Source organism: Rhipicephalus microplus, chromosome 3 (genome assembly GCF_043290135.1).
Source record: "Rhipicephalus microplus isolate Deutch F79 chromosome 3, USDA_Rmic, whole genome shotgun sequence".
Lineage (NCBI taxonomy): Eukaryota > Metazoa > Arthropoda > Arachnida > Ixodida > Ixodidae > Rhipicephalus > Rhipicephalus microplus.
The window spans coordinates 78,298,160-78,318,425 of NC_134702.1; the positions used below are offsets into that span (position 1 = coordinate 78,298,160).

Below are 20,266 nucleotides of genomic sequence, written 5' to 3' on the forward strand. Positions count from 1 at the left end.
TGCATAGCGTTACTCAGAACAATATGTTGAAAGTTTTCGTCGCCACGAGCTATCTAACGTTTCTTTCGTTGGTTTCGCAGAGTCCGAAAGTGCACCTTCCCAGCATCCTTCGGCTTCTGATTCTCAGCAGCCTCCTCGGCATCGGGGCAGCCTGAGCGGCGCACAGTCGGTGCCCTTCGGCATCAGCGAGCTGGGCAACGATGACTCCTCGCCCGACGAAAAGAAAGACGTCTACGCAAGGTTCTTTGCCAGAAAGTAAGCACCCATATCTTCCTTGCACTCATACACATTTTATTCAACCCGTAATGCAAGTCTTCCAGGCTCTGGATTGTTCGGTCGAACCCAACCGGTAGGCTACACCACCCCGCCACAGTTACCCCAGTTTCTCGATGCTTACGCAACGCTGCCAGTGCAATGCTATATTTTCTGGTGTTACTTCCTGCACATTTTCGGACTGGGAATATGTAGAGTATATTAATTGGTCGGTTGAACGATTATATGATTGTTTGATTCTGATTTGTTTATTCCTTCTTTCACACTCTGTCAACGTTTACGTTTAGGCTGACACTCCTTTTTTTCTTTCTTAGCTGCTGTTGGGTTACTCACAGGTGCTCATTCATTTTTGGCTTCATTCGTTGCAAATCCATCATTCGTACGCACTGAAGTGGCAGCGAGGCTTGAGTGGCCTCTAGAGCGTTCATCTTGGCAACAGCAGCAGCGTTGACGACAGGAAGAACGAGGTACAGGCACACGGAGAAAGCGGCAGTGACTAATGTTTGCCGGCCTCAGCGAACGGCGAGAAAAGCAGCCATACTACGCAATCTGTGATGTCCTTATATATATATATATATATATATATATATATATATATATATATAAGGACATCACAGATTGCATATATATATATATATATATATATATATATATATATATATATATATATATATATATATATATATATATATATATATAAGGACATCACAGATTGCGTAGTATGGCTGCTTTTCCTGATGAAGGCCAGACTCTAGGCCGAAACGTCGAAATAAACCACGTTGTGACCGCTCACGGAGGATCTACTAGACTATATATATATATATATATATATATATATATATATATTGAGAGAGAGAGAGAGAGAGAGAGAGAGAGAGAGAGAGAGAGAGAGAGAGAGAGAGAGAGAGAGAGAGAGAGAGAGAGAGAGAGAGAGAGGGAATGGGAACTGGCGCGTGAATGAGCCAGCGAGCGACGTTTGTGCAGCTCGCGATTTTGGCGTCCGGAAAACGCAGCAGACCGATTTAGGAGCCATTGTTGTGGCACTTGCGCCACCTTCTTAAGGCGTTCCCATCGTCTCCTCCCCAACCGTCGCCCACAACGATAGCTCTCTTACTCGACGTGGCAGGAAACAGCAAGTGAGAAAAACCAAACGACGACAAGCAACGGACAAAATGCGTGAAGCGAAGCCGCGCATTCTCTCTTGTCGCGTACAGGACGACTGACTCCCCTTTTCTTTCCGACAGTTTTAGTTGTCGCTTAGAGCGTTGGAGCGTCGTCAGGGCGAAATATGTGCCCACACGTCGCGCCGAGACTTGTGGCTGCCGATTCCTTGGTGCATGTCGTCCCGGTCTCGGTGGAAGCGTTCCTCTTCTTCTGCAGCCCTCGCTTCTTGCTCGAGAACACTTCGCTGTCTCCATCAGCGAGTCCTTCTGAGCGGGCAGCTTCAAAACGCGGAAACCGGCCAGCGTTGTCGCCGTTTGGCAGTGGCGTGGGTGATGCAGCGATTTTTCTTCTTTTTTTCTTTCTTTAGAACGTTCGTAGATCAGCAAAGACGATGCCCAAATGCAAACCTGCTTTAAAGAAAAAAACCATCAAGCCGAGTTGGGTGGAGGCATTTCGAAATGCCACGAGGCGCGGGTTTAGGCTTCGCGGGTTGTTTTTCTGTCACAACGCCATTGCTGCGCAATAAACTTTGCGTAGGTATCCACCGACATATCCACAGACCAGCACGCAAAGAAAGCGGGAGTTACGCACGTGTGTTGTGGTGACTCCATGAAATATGCATCACGAGCGTTGGAACGTGCTCAGAAAATGGTTCGCGCTTGATGTAGCAGCAGCGATGCTTATTAGACTCTGTGTGTATGTACCTACGTATGCGTAAATATACTTTATCGAGTATGGGGTACATAAAAGGACAGAAACCAACAGGGTCCATTGGTATGCATTAGTCTGAGGCCTCCGGTGTATTTCTACCACGAACTAGTATATCCGCATCAGGAAACAACAATCCTTTGTGTGTCGTAGTGTATATTCTTGCGGCATTTCGAGCGAAATACATAGATAGAAAGAACTATTTTATTGAAATCCGAGGATGCTAGCTCGAGTTTTCTTAGGATCCCCATGATAACAGCGCCTCACTCTATTGGCCCTTCATTACTGGTGCTTTGTGCCAAGCTTTTACAAGATGAGCGCTTGAACACCAGCATTGTAAGCGTTCTACCATGACACGTCGGTAACTTGGCATCGTGCTGATCTACAGTATAATATTCTGAAGAGGTTCTTCGCGACGAATGAATGAAGGCAGCGTAGCCATCTTTCACAACAAAGACACAAAACGTTGCCAACAAGACGGATGTGGTGTCGACAGGCTTTGGCACGCTGTCACGCTCGAACGATATTGCCGGTAGCCCATGATTCCCAATGCGAGCGTGACACAGTAGGGTGATTTCACGTAAGGTCGAACAAAGCATGGCTGGTCGACCTCTTAAATTTGTTTCAAAATTTTATGTATTGTTGCCTGATGAGTTCAAAGAAGAGATACGCTATTGGTTTTACCGGGGAAATTTTTTGAAGCACAGTAAATCAATAATGACAAAGAGGTGTAGTGCTACGCTTACCTGTCCTGCTTCTGATATAAATGTATTAAAGTGGACGAAAAATCACCGTTTCCTTCGGTGGGATCCCGGCCCGCTGCGGTGGTCTAGTGGCTAAAGTACTCGGCTGCTGACCCGCAGGTCGCGGGTTCAAATCCCGGCTGCGGTGGCTGCATTTCCGATGGAGGCGGAAATGTTGTAGGCCCGTGTGCTCAGATTTGGGTACACGTTAAGGAAGCCCAGGTGGTCGAAATCTTCGGAGCCCTCCACTACGGCGTCTCTCATAATCATATGGTGGTTTCGGGACGTTAAACCCCACATATCAATCATTCATTCGGTGGGATCCCAACCCATAACCTTGAAATCCAGGCTGCTGGATCGGATCATTGTAATAGAGCGAAGAGAGAGAGCGAGAACTATTGCGAGAACTCTTGCACTATAGCTAAGAAATTACAAGTAATGTCTCCTAAGTCTAACTTTTTTCTTTGCCTAAGTGTCAGTTGGTTTCATTGATTGCGTATAACAGAAAAGACGAGCCCCTTTGTATAATCACCCTACTTTAGCTGTGAAGGATGCAGGGAGAAAAAATAACCCTTGAAGAAAAGTGGTAGCCAACGTTTGCAGACAACTTCCTGTGGAGGCATAACGTTTGGACAGAGCAAACACGGAATTCGTTACCCACGGGAGTCGTTAATTAACGTGGCATATGTCTGGCTTGCTGTTTGTCCGTGTAAGTACACTACTAGCACTGAATGACGAGCCAAATTTCGTACTGCGTCATCAGTTGTCCGGTTCGCTGTGCACACACCTCAACTTACTGCTCCAACCAGCGAGGAATTTCCGCGAGTTTTGTGCAACAGGCAACTTGTTTTTGGCTCAAGTTTTTTTTTCTGGCCTTATGAATAAGGTACTCAGTATTTTTGTACATTATCGAGGCACTGCAGTGCAAAAGCGAGAGCAGAAAAAGAGAAAAGTATGCGTTTTGATAAACATTATCGAACACTGATCATTCGACCTCGGTCCCGCTTCTTGCGATTCCTATATGCTATGTGTCGAATGTGCGCACGGTCTGATAGTACTCCTGTCCCAGGCCTACATGTTTGCTCTACAATACATCTATGTAAATGTCAGGGGTTTATAGGTCGTAAACGAGAGATAAAGCAAGCTTGCATTTTATTATCTGCGACTCGTTATCATAGAGCTTCTTTTTTGCCGCTGTGCGCCGCACACATCCTGTGGCATGTTTGCCACGTGCACTTCACTTACAGTACTTGGAACATGCCAATGACAGCCGTGCAGGTCGAAGCTCTACCAGCAATACTAGCGAATTCTGTTAGCATGATGGGCCTAAAAATTATCATTGATTTATTTGTGGGGTTTAACGTCCCAAAACCATCATATGATTACGAGAGACGCCGTAGTGGAGGCCTCCAGAAATTTGGACCACTTGGGGTTCTTTAACGTGCACCGAAATCTGAGTACACCGGCCTACAACATTCCCGGGCCTAAAAATTATGGGCCATCTCTCCAAAGGGAACCCCGATGGAACGTGAAGCAGCAATGGTGCGCACGGCGTTGACCCGGTTGAAACGGGCGCCGACGTGGGTGCTGGAAGAACGGTTTGGAGCGAAACTTGGTTTAGCGTTCAGTCGAGTAAACGTTTGTTTGAAACACAAAGACATGGGAGGTGGTTTGAGATTCGTGTAAGCTTAATCGCAGATAAACGAACCGTAAGAGTGTTTCCACTCGACGTGCGGTCGATCGTTGTGGGTGGTGGAGAGGGTGAAGCGAGAGAGAAGTGTGTTGCGAGCGGGTGGAGGAGCCGGCAGCTTTGGGGGAGGGAGAGGGTGGCGTAAGCGTGCACCTGCGAAGGAAGCGTGCGAGGGGAGCGTGACGTTAACGCGTAGCTGCGGCGTGACCTACGAACGTACGCACGGAGTTACACACACGTGAGCGAAAGAGATGCTTCGCATCCAGAAATCTGAAACGGATGTCTATATCTATTTCAGTTCAAACATGTGTCTTTCCGTGTCTCATCAGCAGCGCCTGCGACATTTGATGTATTCGGTTGAGCGCGCGCAACAGCTCCACGTACGCAGCCTCCCTGTGAGCCTACGGTTATAAGCCTTCCGCATTCTGCATAAACTAGAAATCGGGCCTCGGCCACCGCGAGGCTTAGCTTTTGTGAAGCTGACTCTGTTGCCAGTCTCCTCGATTAAGGCAGCTCCCCTCGCTGCCTTAACCTTCGCCGGCGTCGCACAGAATAGGAATTTACGACCACGATGGTGCCTTTCTATACTTTGCCGTATGGATAAACGAAAGCTAACTTCATTCCTGCCTCACATGTACGGTCGCTATATTTAAATACGTCCGCTTTTATTTGGTGGCTTCCTTCCTTAGAATGATGTTTTTCTCACAAACATATCCCTATCAACCATGTTCTCATCTCCTAACCGTTAACCGACTACACCGTGGGTAGGGTAGCAATCTGAATGCGCGTATCACAAATTTTCTTGCTAATATCTATCTATCTATCTATCTATCTATCTATCTATCTATCTATCTATCTATCTATCTATCTATCTATCTATCTATCTATCTATCTATCTATCTATCTATCTATCTATCTATCTATCTATCTATCTATTTATCTATCTATCTGTCTGTCTGTCTGTCTGTCTGTCTGTCTGTCTGTCTGTCTGTCTGTCTGTCTGTCTGTCTGCCTGTCTGTCTGTCTGTCTGCCTGTCTATCTATCTATCTATCTATCTATCTATCTATCTATCTATCTATCTATCTATCTATCTATCTATCTATCTATCTATCTATCTATCTATCTATCTATCTATCTATCTATCTATCTATCTATCTATCTATCTATCTATCTATCTATCTATCTATCTATCTATCTATCTATCTATCTATCTATCTATCTATCTATCTATCTATCTGTCTGTCTGTCTGTCTGTCTGTCTGTCTGTCTGTCTGTCTGTCTGTCTGTCTGTCTGTCTGTCTGTCTGTCTGTCTGTCTGTCTGTCTGTCTGTCTGTCTGTCTGTCTGTCTGTCTGTCTGTCTGTCTATCTATCTATCTATCTATCTATCTATCTATCTATCTATCTATCTATCTATCTATCTATCTATCTATCTCTTCGTCCATTCATCCATCCTTCCATCCATCCATCCTCACATGACGCCCAACTGTTTGCTCCCACTTTACACCACGCAGTTGTTTCTTTCACAACTTCCTAACCCATGGCGGTTCAAGGTTGTCCCACTAACTGCATTTCTTGAGGACATCCGGGGCTAGCTGCAGGTGCTTGCGCAACGCATGCGAGGAGATGCTCCGTTCATAACTTGTGGGCACATACAATATCACCGCTCTTTACGTTATATTTTCACTTCGTCTACAGCGTTCGAGATGCGTTGTGGGGGGATGGCCGAGAAATTATGGCGCCTCCTACAGCTGGAAGAGGCGCGAGGAGCCACCGCTGAAGATTGTCCCACCACATCGACCTTTCGCAAGAGTCGCTGATCGCAGTTCAACTGTAAGACCGGTGCGTTACAGTACAAGTAGAGCGAAACAGAAAAAATAGAAAGAGAGGGTAGGAGCAGCCAACGTACAAATAACAAGTCACGTGCGATAAGTTCGCGGTGTATTCCCACCGGGGCTAAATCCCCGCAGACGCTATTTAGTCTGACGAAACCGTGTGTGCCCCCCACGGTGGTTCCGATGGTTGCCGCAAAGGGGTTTATAAAAAATGAAATTCACACCGTCGCGACATAGTGTGTGTAGATACTCTATGCATATACTTTCCTAGTAAACTAAGAGCCTGAAATATTTAAGTTTCTTTTTTGTTTTTTGTTTTTCAATCTATGCCCAGCTTTGTTGAATAGCCACGCTGCAGCGCCAACGTGCATTTCGAAACTATGGAATCAACCATTCTGTAACGTCTGATCTTCGTTTGTTTCTTCATGCTTTTTTTTTCTGTTTTTCACCCTTCGATTACACCAGGCACGACACATTACAGAGTGGTGTTTTGTACATATATATTACACACAGAGAGTCTCCAGTATCGCCTATTCTAGCGGGACAATACAAGCGCCGTCGAAGCAGCTTCATCTTCCCGTTCTTCTTCTTCTTTCTATTTAACAACGCATTAGCGGTGGTGGCTTTTCTGCGTCACGACACTGAGCAGCTTTTATCAGTCCCCCTTTTCACGTATTTATTTCGAAATCATTCTCTGTATACGTACTTTCGTTTTCGGCTGGCTGCCAAGTCCCCCCCCCCCCCTCCAGCGTTCTTCTTGTGGAGCTAAATTATTGCCCCAGGAAGATTAACGATCCCTGCACGGGGCAACGTTGTGCTCCGCTAATGACCGGTTTCGTTTGCCCGCGCTTATCCATTCTCTCGACACTTTCTCGATTCGATTCAAAATCACCCTCGTTTGCTGTCTCGTTTGTACTTTTTTTTTATGAAGCTGCTTTCCTATTCTGCTTTGACATATTTTGACGCTAAGTACTAATAAAAAGAACAGATTCGGGCACTGTGTTCTTTTCAAAACGATACTTGGTCGACTGAGCTACATTTTTTACTTTTTTTAAGAGAAGACGTGATGGCTTGAAAACTCAGAGAGGAAAAAAAAAAGGTTTAGTGACTAGGAGAACAAAGCTTTACTGTGAAAATAGCAGGCCTGTATTGACGCATTTTTTTCTACGTATATTCCAACGCGCGCAGAAGATCTTGCAGAAAGATGTGAACGAAGAAAAAAAAAAGGTGATTAACTTTAGTTTCGTTGTAGAAATGGTGCAAACATGAGACGTAAGGTAATAGTGAGTGCTACTGAAAACCTTATCTTTTAAAGGCGATGCGAGACATACCCGCCGTACTCTCGCCCCACCCACCCCTACTTTTGGTGCTATTATTAGGAAGCCGATTCAGCATTGGCCGGGCTAACAATAGAATCAACCGATTAGAACGACAGAAAGTTGTAGTAGTTGGTAGAAACTTTTCGTGGCGGAATGTAAGGCGAGCAGACCACAGACGCTAGATAACTACAACACGAAACCCTGCAAGCATGCTTTCGCCCAGTTTTCTAACCTTTCCCGGCGCTTTGGAATGCGGGAGTGAAATAGAGAGAGGGTGAACAACTGGGAGACATGATCAATCAATCAATCAATCAATCAATCATATTTACTAGTGATAAAATTAGTTTTTATAATTGACTGAAATTTGACACGCGTTTGTCGACAAGTAAGCCACCGTATTTTGATCAGTGCCTGTTACGCAGTTGTTTGGAAATCCATTGCGTGTAAATGCAAAGTGGTCTTGAACATTTTCAAAACCGTGCTAATTACAGCGCAGACAACAGGATAATGAACGACACACCGTAGCGCTGAAGCTTAGTCAACTCGTGTCCGGGCCGTAATTTGAGCGACCTTTAACATGTTCAAGTTGTACTGCCGAGTATCTCAACTCTTAGTTCAACACACACGTCATCCGTCGCCTTGAAGCGCGTTGTTGTCTTTCATGCTTTTGGGCTTCATATAAACGTTGATCGGCGACCACTATCACCGCCAACACTGTCACCACAAGTACAGCCACCACCGCCAGCAGCGCTCAATGTCGACATCGGTGACAGCCGTATAGCTAGCTGCCTTGAAGTCGGCCACTTAGGCACACCCTATCTCTCTCTCTCTTTCTTTCTTTCTACTACTTCTCTCTGTCTCTCTCGCGTGACCACGGGTGAAGTGTGGAGGCAGATCGATCATCCCTCTCCCTCCTTCAGCAGCTCTCACACCTTCTTCCTTCCACTCTCAGTCCCCGCCTTTGAGTCTGGATGATTGGTTTTCAATCTCGTAAGTGAACCGCGGCAACGTGCGGCACACCACAACGCAGGCCGGCCCCTATACATCAGTCTCAAGTGCGTGACCCTCGCTCCATAGTTTCTCGGGGAGATTAGCCTGATTAATCGCGTATCTCGATTCACCACCTTCGTGCACTCCATTTCTCATCTATCATGCTCTGTTGCACATTGATTGGTGCGCGGAAAGACCGGAGTAAACGGTTACACGGGATGCCACCAATAGTGTACGTGTTGAGCCACAAAAACGCAAAGAAATGAAGTACAATGTAATAGTAACTTTCGGACGGAATTTCCAATTAATGAAAGGACGTTCTTGCAGTGCCGCCACGCTTCTGAGCGCATTATTTCGGAGCATGATTGCGAATTAATATGCGCGGGAACTAAAATCTTACTGCATTCGTCGTGTGGAGAATTAAGATTTCGCAGAAATTAGGCGGGCATAAAAACGGGGGTTATCAACGTAACAGGAATATTTGAATCGGCGAATGTGAAGGTTACAGGAACCTACGTACTAATCATTATTCTTTTAGTGTATCTGAACGATGGTACGGCCAGAGTTTCTGTTCTGTTCTGTTCTGTTTTAACTGTTTTGCTGTGGAGAGGTTGAGGTGCCTATTGCCTCGGCTACTCCATATCACAAAGTTCTGCAGCAAAAAATAAAATAATAATACAGAACGGTACCCAAAAATCAACAATACGGAAAAGAAAAAAAAAAAACAAATAGCACACTAAAACCAGTTCAAATATCATGCCAATACACAGTTTTCTTCGCGCAGTTCACACAGTCATAAACTACTTACGCGCACACCTTATACTAATCTAATGTCAGTATATACATGGCCACATTTTATATAATACCCATCTCTGGCTGTCAGTCATAGGCGCTTGTCCAGTCCGGTCTCCACTAAAAAGTCTGTCAGGAAGATTATTGCCTTTTTCTGGAGATGCATCTCAGGCCATGGTCCAAGTAGTTTCTTTATTGTGAGGGGCCGTCTGTCCAAACTTGCTAATTTGTTCTTTAATTTTTCTCTTTCATTCGCGTATTTAACGCACTCCAAAAGAATATGGCGAACATTTTCTTCTGCATGACCACAAAGGCATTCCGGTGAGTTGGATCGATGTATCTTGTGCAGGAAGCTGTTTGTGTATGCTACTTCCAATCGAAGTCAGTGGATCAATGTCTCTAGGTGTCGCGGGAGGTCTGTCGGTATGGAAAATTTTCTGTGTGGATCAACTTCATAAAGTACCGTTTCCTTTGATTTAGGGCTCTCAAACCACTTCTCCATCGAACAATGGTTAGCTCCTTGCGATATAAAATGTCGAATATCCGCCCCAGACATAGAGATTGCGCAATCCCGTCCTTCCTTCAATGCTTTCTTCACGAGACTATCAGCATCTTCATTTCCCTTTATTCCAATGTGGCTGGGTATCCATTGGAATACGATGTTGTGACCCTGCGATGAGTCAGATTCCACAGTTTCTGCGATACATTGTGCTATTTCACCATTTTTGAAAGGTGATCTCACATTTCTGATTAGCTGAAGAGCAGGTTTGCTATCAGTGCATATCACCCATTTTCGTGGCTCAGGATTCTCGCAGATAAGCTTAACTGCTTCAAAGATAGCCACCAATGATTTGTGCGATAATTTGTACATCTTCTTTTTCTGAATTTCGGGTATAAAGACCGCACAGGCTGACGCTTCTGCTGTGCATGATCCGTCTGTATATATGTTTGTTTTTCATTATGCATTACATGAAGCTGATGAAGTACCAACTGTGCCGCTACTAGAGGTGCCATGTCTGCTTTCTTCTCTATGCCGTCTATTTCACGGATAACGTTGAGAAGTGGCAGCGTCCAAGGTGGTTTTGAAGGTTTCCATTGTTTAAATTCTGGTACTACTGCTTTAACTGATGATATAGTATCCTGTAGTCTCGTTGCCGTCCTTTGTGTTAGTGCACCAGATAAAAAATTACTTTCATGTTGCGTGAAAATTCTAAATAAATTTCGAGATGTTTCTTTAGTTCGGAGTACTGCCAAAGGTGGCTCTCGAGCCTCCGCATACACTAAAGCACTGGAAGTTTACCGTGGTAAACCCAGACATACCCTCAAGCTCCTTGCCAATAACAAGTGAAGTCTCCTTTCGGTGGAGGCTGGGAGTCCGTGCAGCAGAGGCAGTGAGTAAGTTACGATGGGGCGTATCCAGGCAACATGTAGGGCTAATAACGATTCTGTAGTACCACCCCATTTGGCCCCGCAGAGATGCCGGAGGATTCGAATGGCCTGATTTACTTTTTATTCCAGGGACTGGACATGAGGCGACCATGTTAGTCTCCGGTCTAAAATTACTCCCAAGAATTTATGAGTTTTAACCATTTGAATAGGCTGATTTTGCAGAATAATCTGGAAATTTCCAGGTCTTTTTAATGTAAACGGAAGTATGGCTGTTTTAGCCAGACTCAGTGCCATACCTCTTTTTTTAGGAAACGGTCTACATAATCCAATCCTTCTTGTAAAGTTTGTTGTACATCCAAAAGTGATGGACCAGACGTCCATATGCTTATATCATCAGCATATACTGAACATCTGATGTTAGGTGGAAGATTCTATGGGAGCTGCGCCATGACTGCATTAAAGAGAGTAGGGCTTAGCACGCTGCCCTGTGGCACTCCTTGGTTGACGACATGTTCTGACGTTGGGCCCTCCTGCGTAACTACAAAAATTTTCCGGTGCTTCAGGAAGTCAGCGATCCAACGCAGTATCTTGCCCTTGGATCCCTGTAGCGCCAGGCCTTCCAGAACGTGAACGTGACTCACTGTGTCGTATGCTCGGTGGACATCAAGGAATACAGCGACAGTGATGTTTCCTTGCGTTCGTTGGTTTTCCACATCTGTGACCAAATTCAGAATGCAGTCCATTGTGCATCTACCTCTTCTGAAGCCGGCTATGCTTTCTGGTAGTAGTTTTTTCATGTCTTGCCACCATAAAATTCGTTCATTGATCATTTTTTCCATCACTTTTGAAAAACAACTTGTCAAACTAACCGGCCTAAACGAGTCCAACTGCATGGGGCTCTTCCCTGGCTTTAGCAACGGTACTACTTTTGATATCTTCCAACTTTCCGGAACTTTTTCTTCTTGCCAACTTTTATTATAGATGTCCAATATGTGTAATTTTCCTTTTTTGCACAAATTAGCAAGAGCAGCGTATGTAACTCCACCTGTTCCTGGTGAACGTGTTCGTTTTACTGAAGACAGCACATATTGGAGCTCCTCTGGTGTGAAGCTGTCATCCAGATCTGATGAACTGATCGCAGAGAACTTTGTTACAACCGCCGAAGCTGATTCTGCTCAGGATTTATATTCGCAAGTTTGGGTGGTGTCTCCATTTCTCAGTATAAGATCGCAAAATTCTTCGGCAATCACATGTTCGCTAACTCCTCGAGACAGCGCTAGAGCCTGTAGTGGTCTCGAGTGGACTACTGGCTGTCGGAGGGCGCGTACCATGTTCCACAGTTAAGGCGCCGAGGTAAATGGAGAAAGTTAGGCACATAGATCTTGCCACCTTTTGGTTGAAAGCTTCTGCAGTTGGTTATGCATTGCAGAATGTACTTTCTGTGCAACCTTGAAAACTTCTAAATTACCCGACCTGCGATATCTTCTTTCAGATAGGCGTCGTATTGCCCGAAGCCTCTCATACTCAGCGTCAACACCCGAATACCCATCTGGAATGGGTACTGTACGAGTTGCTTTTGTTAGAAATTTTTTTATCTTCGATGCATACGTTTCTGTGTCAGAACAAGGTTCAAGATTTTGTCTCTGTAGTTCTCGAAAGATTGCCCAATTTGTAATTCTTGTTGTGCGGTTATTTCTCGTTTTCTTCAACTTTGGGTGATATATGAATACTGGCAAGTGGTCACTTCCTCTTGTATCAGCGTCTGCAATCCAGTCTGCTCCAGCCGCTAATTCAGAGGAACACACAGTGATGTCTAGTACGCTGCAGTAGTTATGCCCCCGTAGAAACGTCGGATAACCATCATTTAGTATAGTGTAACCATAATCTTCGCATATTTTTACTATAGCAGATCCCTTTACACTACAACGCTCACTACCCCACAATTCATGGTGCGCGTTAAAATCACCACATATAATTATGGGATCATGGTCAGATCTACACACTGCAGCCAACTCTGCGTATGAAACGTTTGCTTGAGGGTGCACGTAAACACTAACTACAGTTACAGTAACATTACCAAACTTCACCTTGCATCTAACAAATTCCGGCGCATCTGTTTTTGAAGTAGCCACAAGTGTCCACGGAATATCGCGTCTCACACACAACATCACTCTGCTTTTTGCAGCAGGACGTTCTGCTTGGTACACCACATAATTGGACAAGCGAAAGTTAGTGGATACTCTTGTTTCGGAGATACACAAAATCGGAAACCCGTGCTGAGCGGCGAATTTCCGAAAATCTCCACTCTTATTCTGCAAACCGTTGCAGTTCCACTGGAATATTGCACTTCTTTTGTACCAGTTAGATAGTCCGGTAGCCATGATTACGACAAGAGAAGATGCTCAACATCTAGCAGCAATTTCACTTCTGGTAAAGAACCTGCTTGTGGCAGGGATCGTAGAATTGCTTTGAGAGCCGCAAAGATTATTGGCAAAATGACTTGCTCGTTTCCGGCTGTCTCCGCCTAGACCGCATTTCTTGAAGAATTTTTCCTCAGCAAGCTGCTGTGACCCTTCCCTTTCGTAGTCAGTGGCTCCTTGGCTGTGTCTGGCCCGGCAGAGAGTTCCACTTCAGCATGTTCCTGGGCGCCCGGACTTCTTTGCCAACGCGATGTTTTGGTGCTGAGCGTTTCAATACTTCCGAGTAAGAGTTTCATTTTTCAAGTTTGGTAGCAATCTCTGTGCTCGTGATGTGGCCACGCCGATCGCCCTCGAATGCACGGCAAATGGTCGCCGCTGGACGATCATCGTAGCGCTTCTTCAGGGAAGCATCATCATCGAAGCTGTTTAGGCTTAGCGGAAACGATAAATGGAAACACAAATGCAAACACAAGTGGTCAGCCACATGGTTTCCTTTAGTGGGAGATGCTGTACTTTTTTGTTTCAATCGGTGATGCATTAAGCTCTTGTAATAAAGCCATTTGATGATTGCGTGGGAAAAGCGTCGTAGGGCCCCCTTAACCTAGCAACTGCCAATTCAGGTGAACAGCCTGCGCTAAACAGTACCGTGAAAAGAGTGGCCATGCCAAGACCGATATGATGTAAGAGGATAAGTTTAGTTTGAAATACATTTGGATATAGCCGATTAAGTGCAGGTAATAATGAAATATATAAATAGACCTGGAGGCGCTGCTACTTTCTTAGCAGAATCCTTGTGTACACGCAGTCGGGACATCTTGAAGCAGCAGACCAACACCCCACACTCGGCTATAGCAAAGTTAACCCATTGTGCTACGAGCGGCGATTGATCCCTGATTTATATAGGGGGCGAATTACCGATTGGTCGAGACATCAATAACGTAACCTTCTTGCCAGTTAGGGCATGATGAACTATCCAGTGATTAGGCACACGTAGAAAGAAATAGGGCAAATTGGGAACGTTAAGATAATTGTACAAATAACATTATACACTAAAATAATAAATAAAAGTAAAGAAAACAACCTGTGTGGCTCATATGCGCATTCCGTGCTCTCGCCACGCCAGATGCCCAAGTCTAACATTAGGGCCGCCTCAAATTCATTGATTTATTTATCTACTTAATTATTTATTTATTTTTATACTGCAAATTTATTTATTTATTGATTGATTTATATTCATCTTTTATTTATTTATACTGCAGTCCATTACGCGCTATCACAGGAGTTCCGAGGACATCACACGTCAATTGCAACCAGAAAAGCGGTTATTTGCAAAGCGGGAACACTTCCGGGCAACGCATTTCAAAGCTATGCACTCGTCAAGTGTATTTTAACGTTTCATTGTTGGAGTAAAGTATAGCCATATTTGTACAAGTTAGTTGGGGATATAAGTAGCAAGAGACTAAGATCTAAGCAAGCGACTAAGTGATAAGCAAGAGACTAAGCAAGAGACTAAGTGATCGTGTGATCGTGGGGTCGTGTACAGCGTGGGGAGTTAATTTAGGCATGCTCGAACTTGAAGCTTTATCGTGACGACGTATTGACGGAGTGGTTAACTTGAGGTTAGAGGAATCAGAAGGTGAGAAGATTCAGATCGTCATGATGGTGAATAAAACGAACAGTTTTTTTTTCTTGTGCGGACTCAATATTTATATTATTGTTTCTATGAAATTGTTTCCAAACTCTATATTCATATTCAAGGACTGGGTCGAATAGGGTGAGCAGTTTGGTTTCTTGAGGGAATACACGAAAGGTTGTACGAACCGCCGAACTAAATGAATGCGCAAGAAATACAAGCTCATCGAGCAATATACTTACGAAGTATATCCACTACGAACAACCATATATGAATGGCTGGCGATGGTGGCGCAAATCACCGTCCGCATATTTGTGATAGAGGACATGTAAGCGTGTCGGTCGTTTTGAAAATATGACAGCGTTAAAAAGATGACAGTGGAGACGTCTGTTACGACAAGTGCGACGCGTCCAAAAAGGCAACGATGACAAAAACTAATACACGATAACGCGATGACGTTCGCATGAGCTGCAGGTATGCGTTATTTCCTCCGCTCAATGGTTGACGGCAGGAGACTGCACAAACTCATCAATTATTCTAATTATTAGCTGGAATTTTTCTCTCACATTACGTAACCAAATTTCGACTTACCTCATGTTATATTATATGAAGCCAAGTAACATGGTAAAACGCAACCTCACATAGCTAATCTAAATTGATTTAATTTAGAAGCATGTGCATTTTGGTTGAGTTGGCACAGTTCTGTTTCTATCATAGGCTTCAAGGTTACTTGTTTACATCTGTGCCACCGAGAACGTAAGCATAAACATAGTGCTAATCACGGTTCTCACATAGCAATACAAGCAGCAAGGGCAAATGTGTACCTTTGTTTTGTAACACCAGTGTCATATTTAGGCATCCGAATACACAAAATCATTGAAGGGTTACATATTCACCAAGATATGTTCGTCAGTGGGGCTTTTACAGCGAAAGTGGTTATGAGGTCAAAACTCGGGTCACGCGCGGCGCCGTATAGTTGTCCGCCGCCGCCACCGTCCGTAACCACTATCGCGAAATAAGGAAAAAAATAGTATAAAAGACACAGTGGGGCTCAAACGCGGGTCCGCTGCGTGCCAGCCCAGTATTCTATCACTGAGTGACGACGGTGCTTGGGACTTTTTCGTTCGCAAACATGCCTTAAGCAGGCTTGACGTCGGGAAAGGATTCGCGTTAATATGAGTAATAAAGAGTTCTGGACCAGCAAAAGAACAACGAGGCGTCACACAATGTGAAGAGCGCAACGAGTGGGTCGTTCAATGCTCCAACCCATTACAAAGGCCCGTTCTTGTTACCCTATTAACTGTGGCGCATACACACTTCAGGCATGATTCCTCATCGTCGTCAGCCATTGCATGAACAATTGGCACAAATTTCCTGGCAAGCGTTTAGCGGACACAACGCTTCTCGGAAGAATGACGAAAAATAGCATATATGCTGGTCTATTACCCACAAATTATTATTAATAATGCCGTAGTGGGTACACAGCAAGTGTGCTTGCAGAAGTTACCCAATGAGTGTTTAGAAAAGGCTCTGAATGGCCGCTCTTTCAGCTCTCACTGTGAGGGCCAAACCTCATAAGCGCGAAAATGCACGCGACAGCGACGAGCGACGCGACGTAGATCGTCTTCGCGCGATCAGTCGCTAGCGCAGGCAAACCTCATTCACGCGACGGCTTCGGCGAGTGAACTCCACTGTTGCTGGCATGAGGCCGTCTACTCGCATCAAGAAAACCGCGTAGCGAGTGGTATGCAAATTAAAAATAAGATATATTGTTGTGTAATGGAACGGAAAGTGTTTATGAATGCCTTGCAGCACTTTTTTATATGCACATGCGTAATAAACATTGCGTTATTTCTTGTTGCGCATACGTGACTCGGGCAGGGTCACGTGTACCTATGTAGTCTTTGTCTTTTCCGGTTTTTCGCTATTGGCTGCTTGAGCCCAGCACTTCCGCGCGATGAGCGACGGTTTCCAAATCTGGAGAACCGAGCGATCGCGCGAAAACGAGCACGCGACACGTCGCGCGAACGCCCTGTTTCGTCGCTCATAGCGTCGCTTGTCGCTGTCGCGTGCATTTTCGCGCTTATGAGGTTTGCTCTTCACTGTGCTGCGCCTTCCGTGTAGGCCTGGTGTTTTCTTTTTATTGTACTTTCTCACAAAGAGCTATATCTTAAATCCATTATTTATTGATCAGTCATGTGTTTTTCCTTTCTCTTCAACCTTTTCGGCTTTGTCATTTTTGCTTGACGCAGAATTGATGGTTACTTGTAGTCATTGCCTGTAGATGGCGTCTTGTCAGTTTATTTGATGCGCAGTTGGTGCTCTGCACTCTCCTATTTATGCGTTCTTCCATTCAATACAATGTCAGTCGCTAGTATGCGCATGTTCCTTTTATTTTTCGTCTCCGCCATTGTTGCGTTACGGCAGACCATCAAAATGACCCAATTGAGTCTAACCTAGCCTATAGTCTAACGTAAGTTGACCAAATTTAACCCAACGGGGTCGGTTTAAGAGAAGCTGAGGTAAGCCTACAACAGAAAAATGTGCATCTTCACAAATGTGCATGATGGCTCTTGTCCTTCGGCACGGTGGTACAACGATCCGTAACCATAACGCCAGGCGACCGGGAGAAACGCGACACGCCGGGCTTACCATTGAACAGCCGATTATTTAGATGCCGTGCCTGTAGCTAAAAGCGAACGAACGAAAACGCAGGAAAGGCTCTCAGCACAATGCGCACTTACGTATTCGCGTTCGTCGAAGATCCATTTTCACAAAACCCACTGCCCATCAACGTTTACGTGCTATGGGAATGAATGTTACCACAACGGGGCAGCTAGTGGTTTGTTCGAGTGATGGATGGTCCACTCACTCATTTTTCAGCCTTGCCGGATAAGTCTGTGTGGCAGTGTAAGGGCATTGTTATGGGTATACGAATGACGCGTGTGGGCTTTCTGCTAGGCATCAGTGTTCACGTCCTATTGACTGAGTGTATTATAGCAGACGTGACGCGACTAATGATGCTGACCGAGTTGGTGAGGTATGGCGTAGGTTGCACCCGACCGTGCGACGGGTAGGACTGTCGAAAACGAAGAGGCGGGAAAGCTTGAATTCCACTATATACGTGTGCCTATGTAAAAAAAATAAATAATAATTAATGCTTCGCATAAGAATCGCACGGCAGCTTTAAGCTACGAGCTCAACAACAAGCGATCGATGTGTGCGCAAAGGTAAAGCGAGGGTGGTTTTACGTATGGCAGTGCTGGTCACACACGTGCTTGATTCCTGTTAGTTGATAACCGTCGTCTCAACTAGCAATTTCTTTCAATACTAATAAATGTGAGCTCGGTGTAAATTTATGCATTTTATGTTTCTGCACTTAATTTGAACGTAGAAGCAGCCGGTTGTCATGTCCTCGACTTTGATTCATTTTTTTTTTTGAAGGCTGGAAGGTTCGATTCCTCATCGAACTTGAAAATTGACCACAGGCGTCCCGCGTTGGCGGCGTCAACACAAGCAAAGGAATCAAAAATTATCATTGAGCGATCGCGTTGTCACATGACGTCATCATTATGTCACAAGTCCCCTAAATTTGTGAAGTCATCGTGGCGTCATTAAACATGACGTCACGCTATGATGTCATGTGGTGACGTCGTCGCTCGGTGAAAAGTGGGCCGATCACGGGGATGTGAGAAGAGCTCGCAATGCCTCCAGTCCTGAAGGCCATGCAAGATCGCGGTATGCGAAGATAGCGTTCGGAGGTGTGCGGAGAAGAATCAATGCATCAACTGAGAAGAGGAAGAGGATGATGATGGAGACGACGATGAAGAAGAATAAGAAGGGGAAGTCAAAGAAAAGAAGCTGATGATGATTATGATGATGATGATGATGAAGCAGACAATGAAGAAGAAGAAGAAGAAGAAGAAGAAGAAGAAGAAGAAGAAGAAGAAGAAGAAGAAGAAGAAGAAGAAGAAGAAGAAGAAGAAGAAGAAGAAGAAGAAGAAGAAGAAGAAGAAGAAGGAGAAGAAGAAGAAGAAGAAGAAGAAGAAGAAGAAGAAGAAGAAGAAGAGGAAGAAGGAGGGGGAGGGGGAGAGGGAGGGGGAGGCTTTTGATTTTTACTTATCTCGTGTGAATGCAGAGGGGACACTGTGAGCTTTTTTTCAAATTAAACATCTCATATGCGGTCATCTTGGGCAGTTTAGGGAAAGTCACTAGCTGATTATCCCCACTGCTTCGGCAGCCCGCTTTCAACTTAGATTATCAGCCCGTTGTAAAACGCGCCAACAACATCGACTGTACAGCTCGACTGAATACAGTTGCGAATTGCCGAGAAAGCCAAACTATTTCTCCGACCTAGTGGTTTCTAAACTTTTCAACCTGGTACACCTTATAGCAAGGGAGCATGTACGAGCACATGGCTGTAGGCGCATCCGCTACTGAGGGGGCTGGGTTGCGCTAACGGAGAGGCGTGTCTGCGAGAAGACGCTAGCTAACGAAGCCCCGCATAGGGAGCCTTCAAACGCATACAAAACTCTGGGGCTCAGGCTCGAACGCGAAGGCTCTCCAGCGAAGTCAAGGTGCTACAGCAAAGTTTGTGGGGGAAAGCGCGATGTGAAGTGGAATGTTCTCAGAAACTTCGCCCGAGCGTAGCAGGCAATGCGGATCTTTCGATCGCGCTCGAATCGATGTCCTTTAGCGCACCGGATGTGTCTACGGTACGCAGTAGCGCACGCGGAATTTCACCGCCGCGGGACGGGGCTAAATGTACGTTAAAGCCTGCTACCCTCTTCGTGGTTTCGGGTGACGGCTGGGAGCCTAGGGTATGTGGTAAATTAAAAGATACATGCATATGCACTCACGACGAGTTGATACTTTGCGACGTATAGTGGCAGGTCACACACTTTGGAAAGCCGCCGCAAAGTTTGGCCATGTCTTTTTGTGTGAAACCTTTAAGCTCGGAGGCCACTGTATAAACATAATATCGGGGTCTACCTTATATGAAACAACTTTCCCGCAGTGTTTTGAATTTTTGCGTTGTGATACTCAAAAAAGTTATGAACTTCGAAGTTCATGGCAGTGGTAGCTGGCACCATATTGCCAATTTTCGTTTTTTGAGACTCAAAATATTACAGCATATATCCACGAAATGAATGATGATGAGTGGGGCGAAGCGTCCGCCAATCCGTCCATGCTTCCGTCCGTTCTTCCGTCCGTGCTTCCGTCCGTGCTTCCGTCCGTGCTTCCGTCCGTACGTGCGCCCACTCGTGCGTCCGTCCGTCAGTGCGTCCGTGCGTCAATCTATCCGTACGTG

At 45.2% G+C, this 20,266-nt stretch overlaps 1 protein-coding gene across 5 annotated transcripts in view; it reads left to right on the forward strand.

Moving 5' to 3' along the window:
- The window catches only part of LOC119182883 (pleckstrin homology domain-containing family G member 5), a 759,199-nt gene that overhangs the window by 428,611 nt on the left and 310,322 nt on the right, over positions 1–20,266 (forward strand). For all 5 annotated transcript variants that reach the window (XM_075889871.1, XM_075889872.1, XM_075889873.1 and 2 more), the window contains one exon: positions 81–255. In XM_075889871.1, the coding sequence (XP_075745986.1) occupies positions 81–255 (175 nt within the window). The remainder of the gene's footprint in view (positions 1–80; positions 256–20,266) is intronic.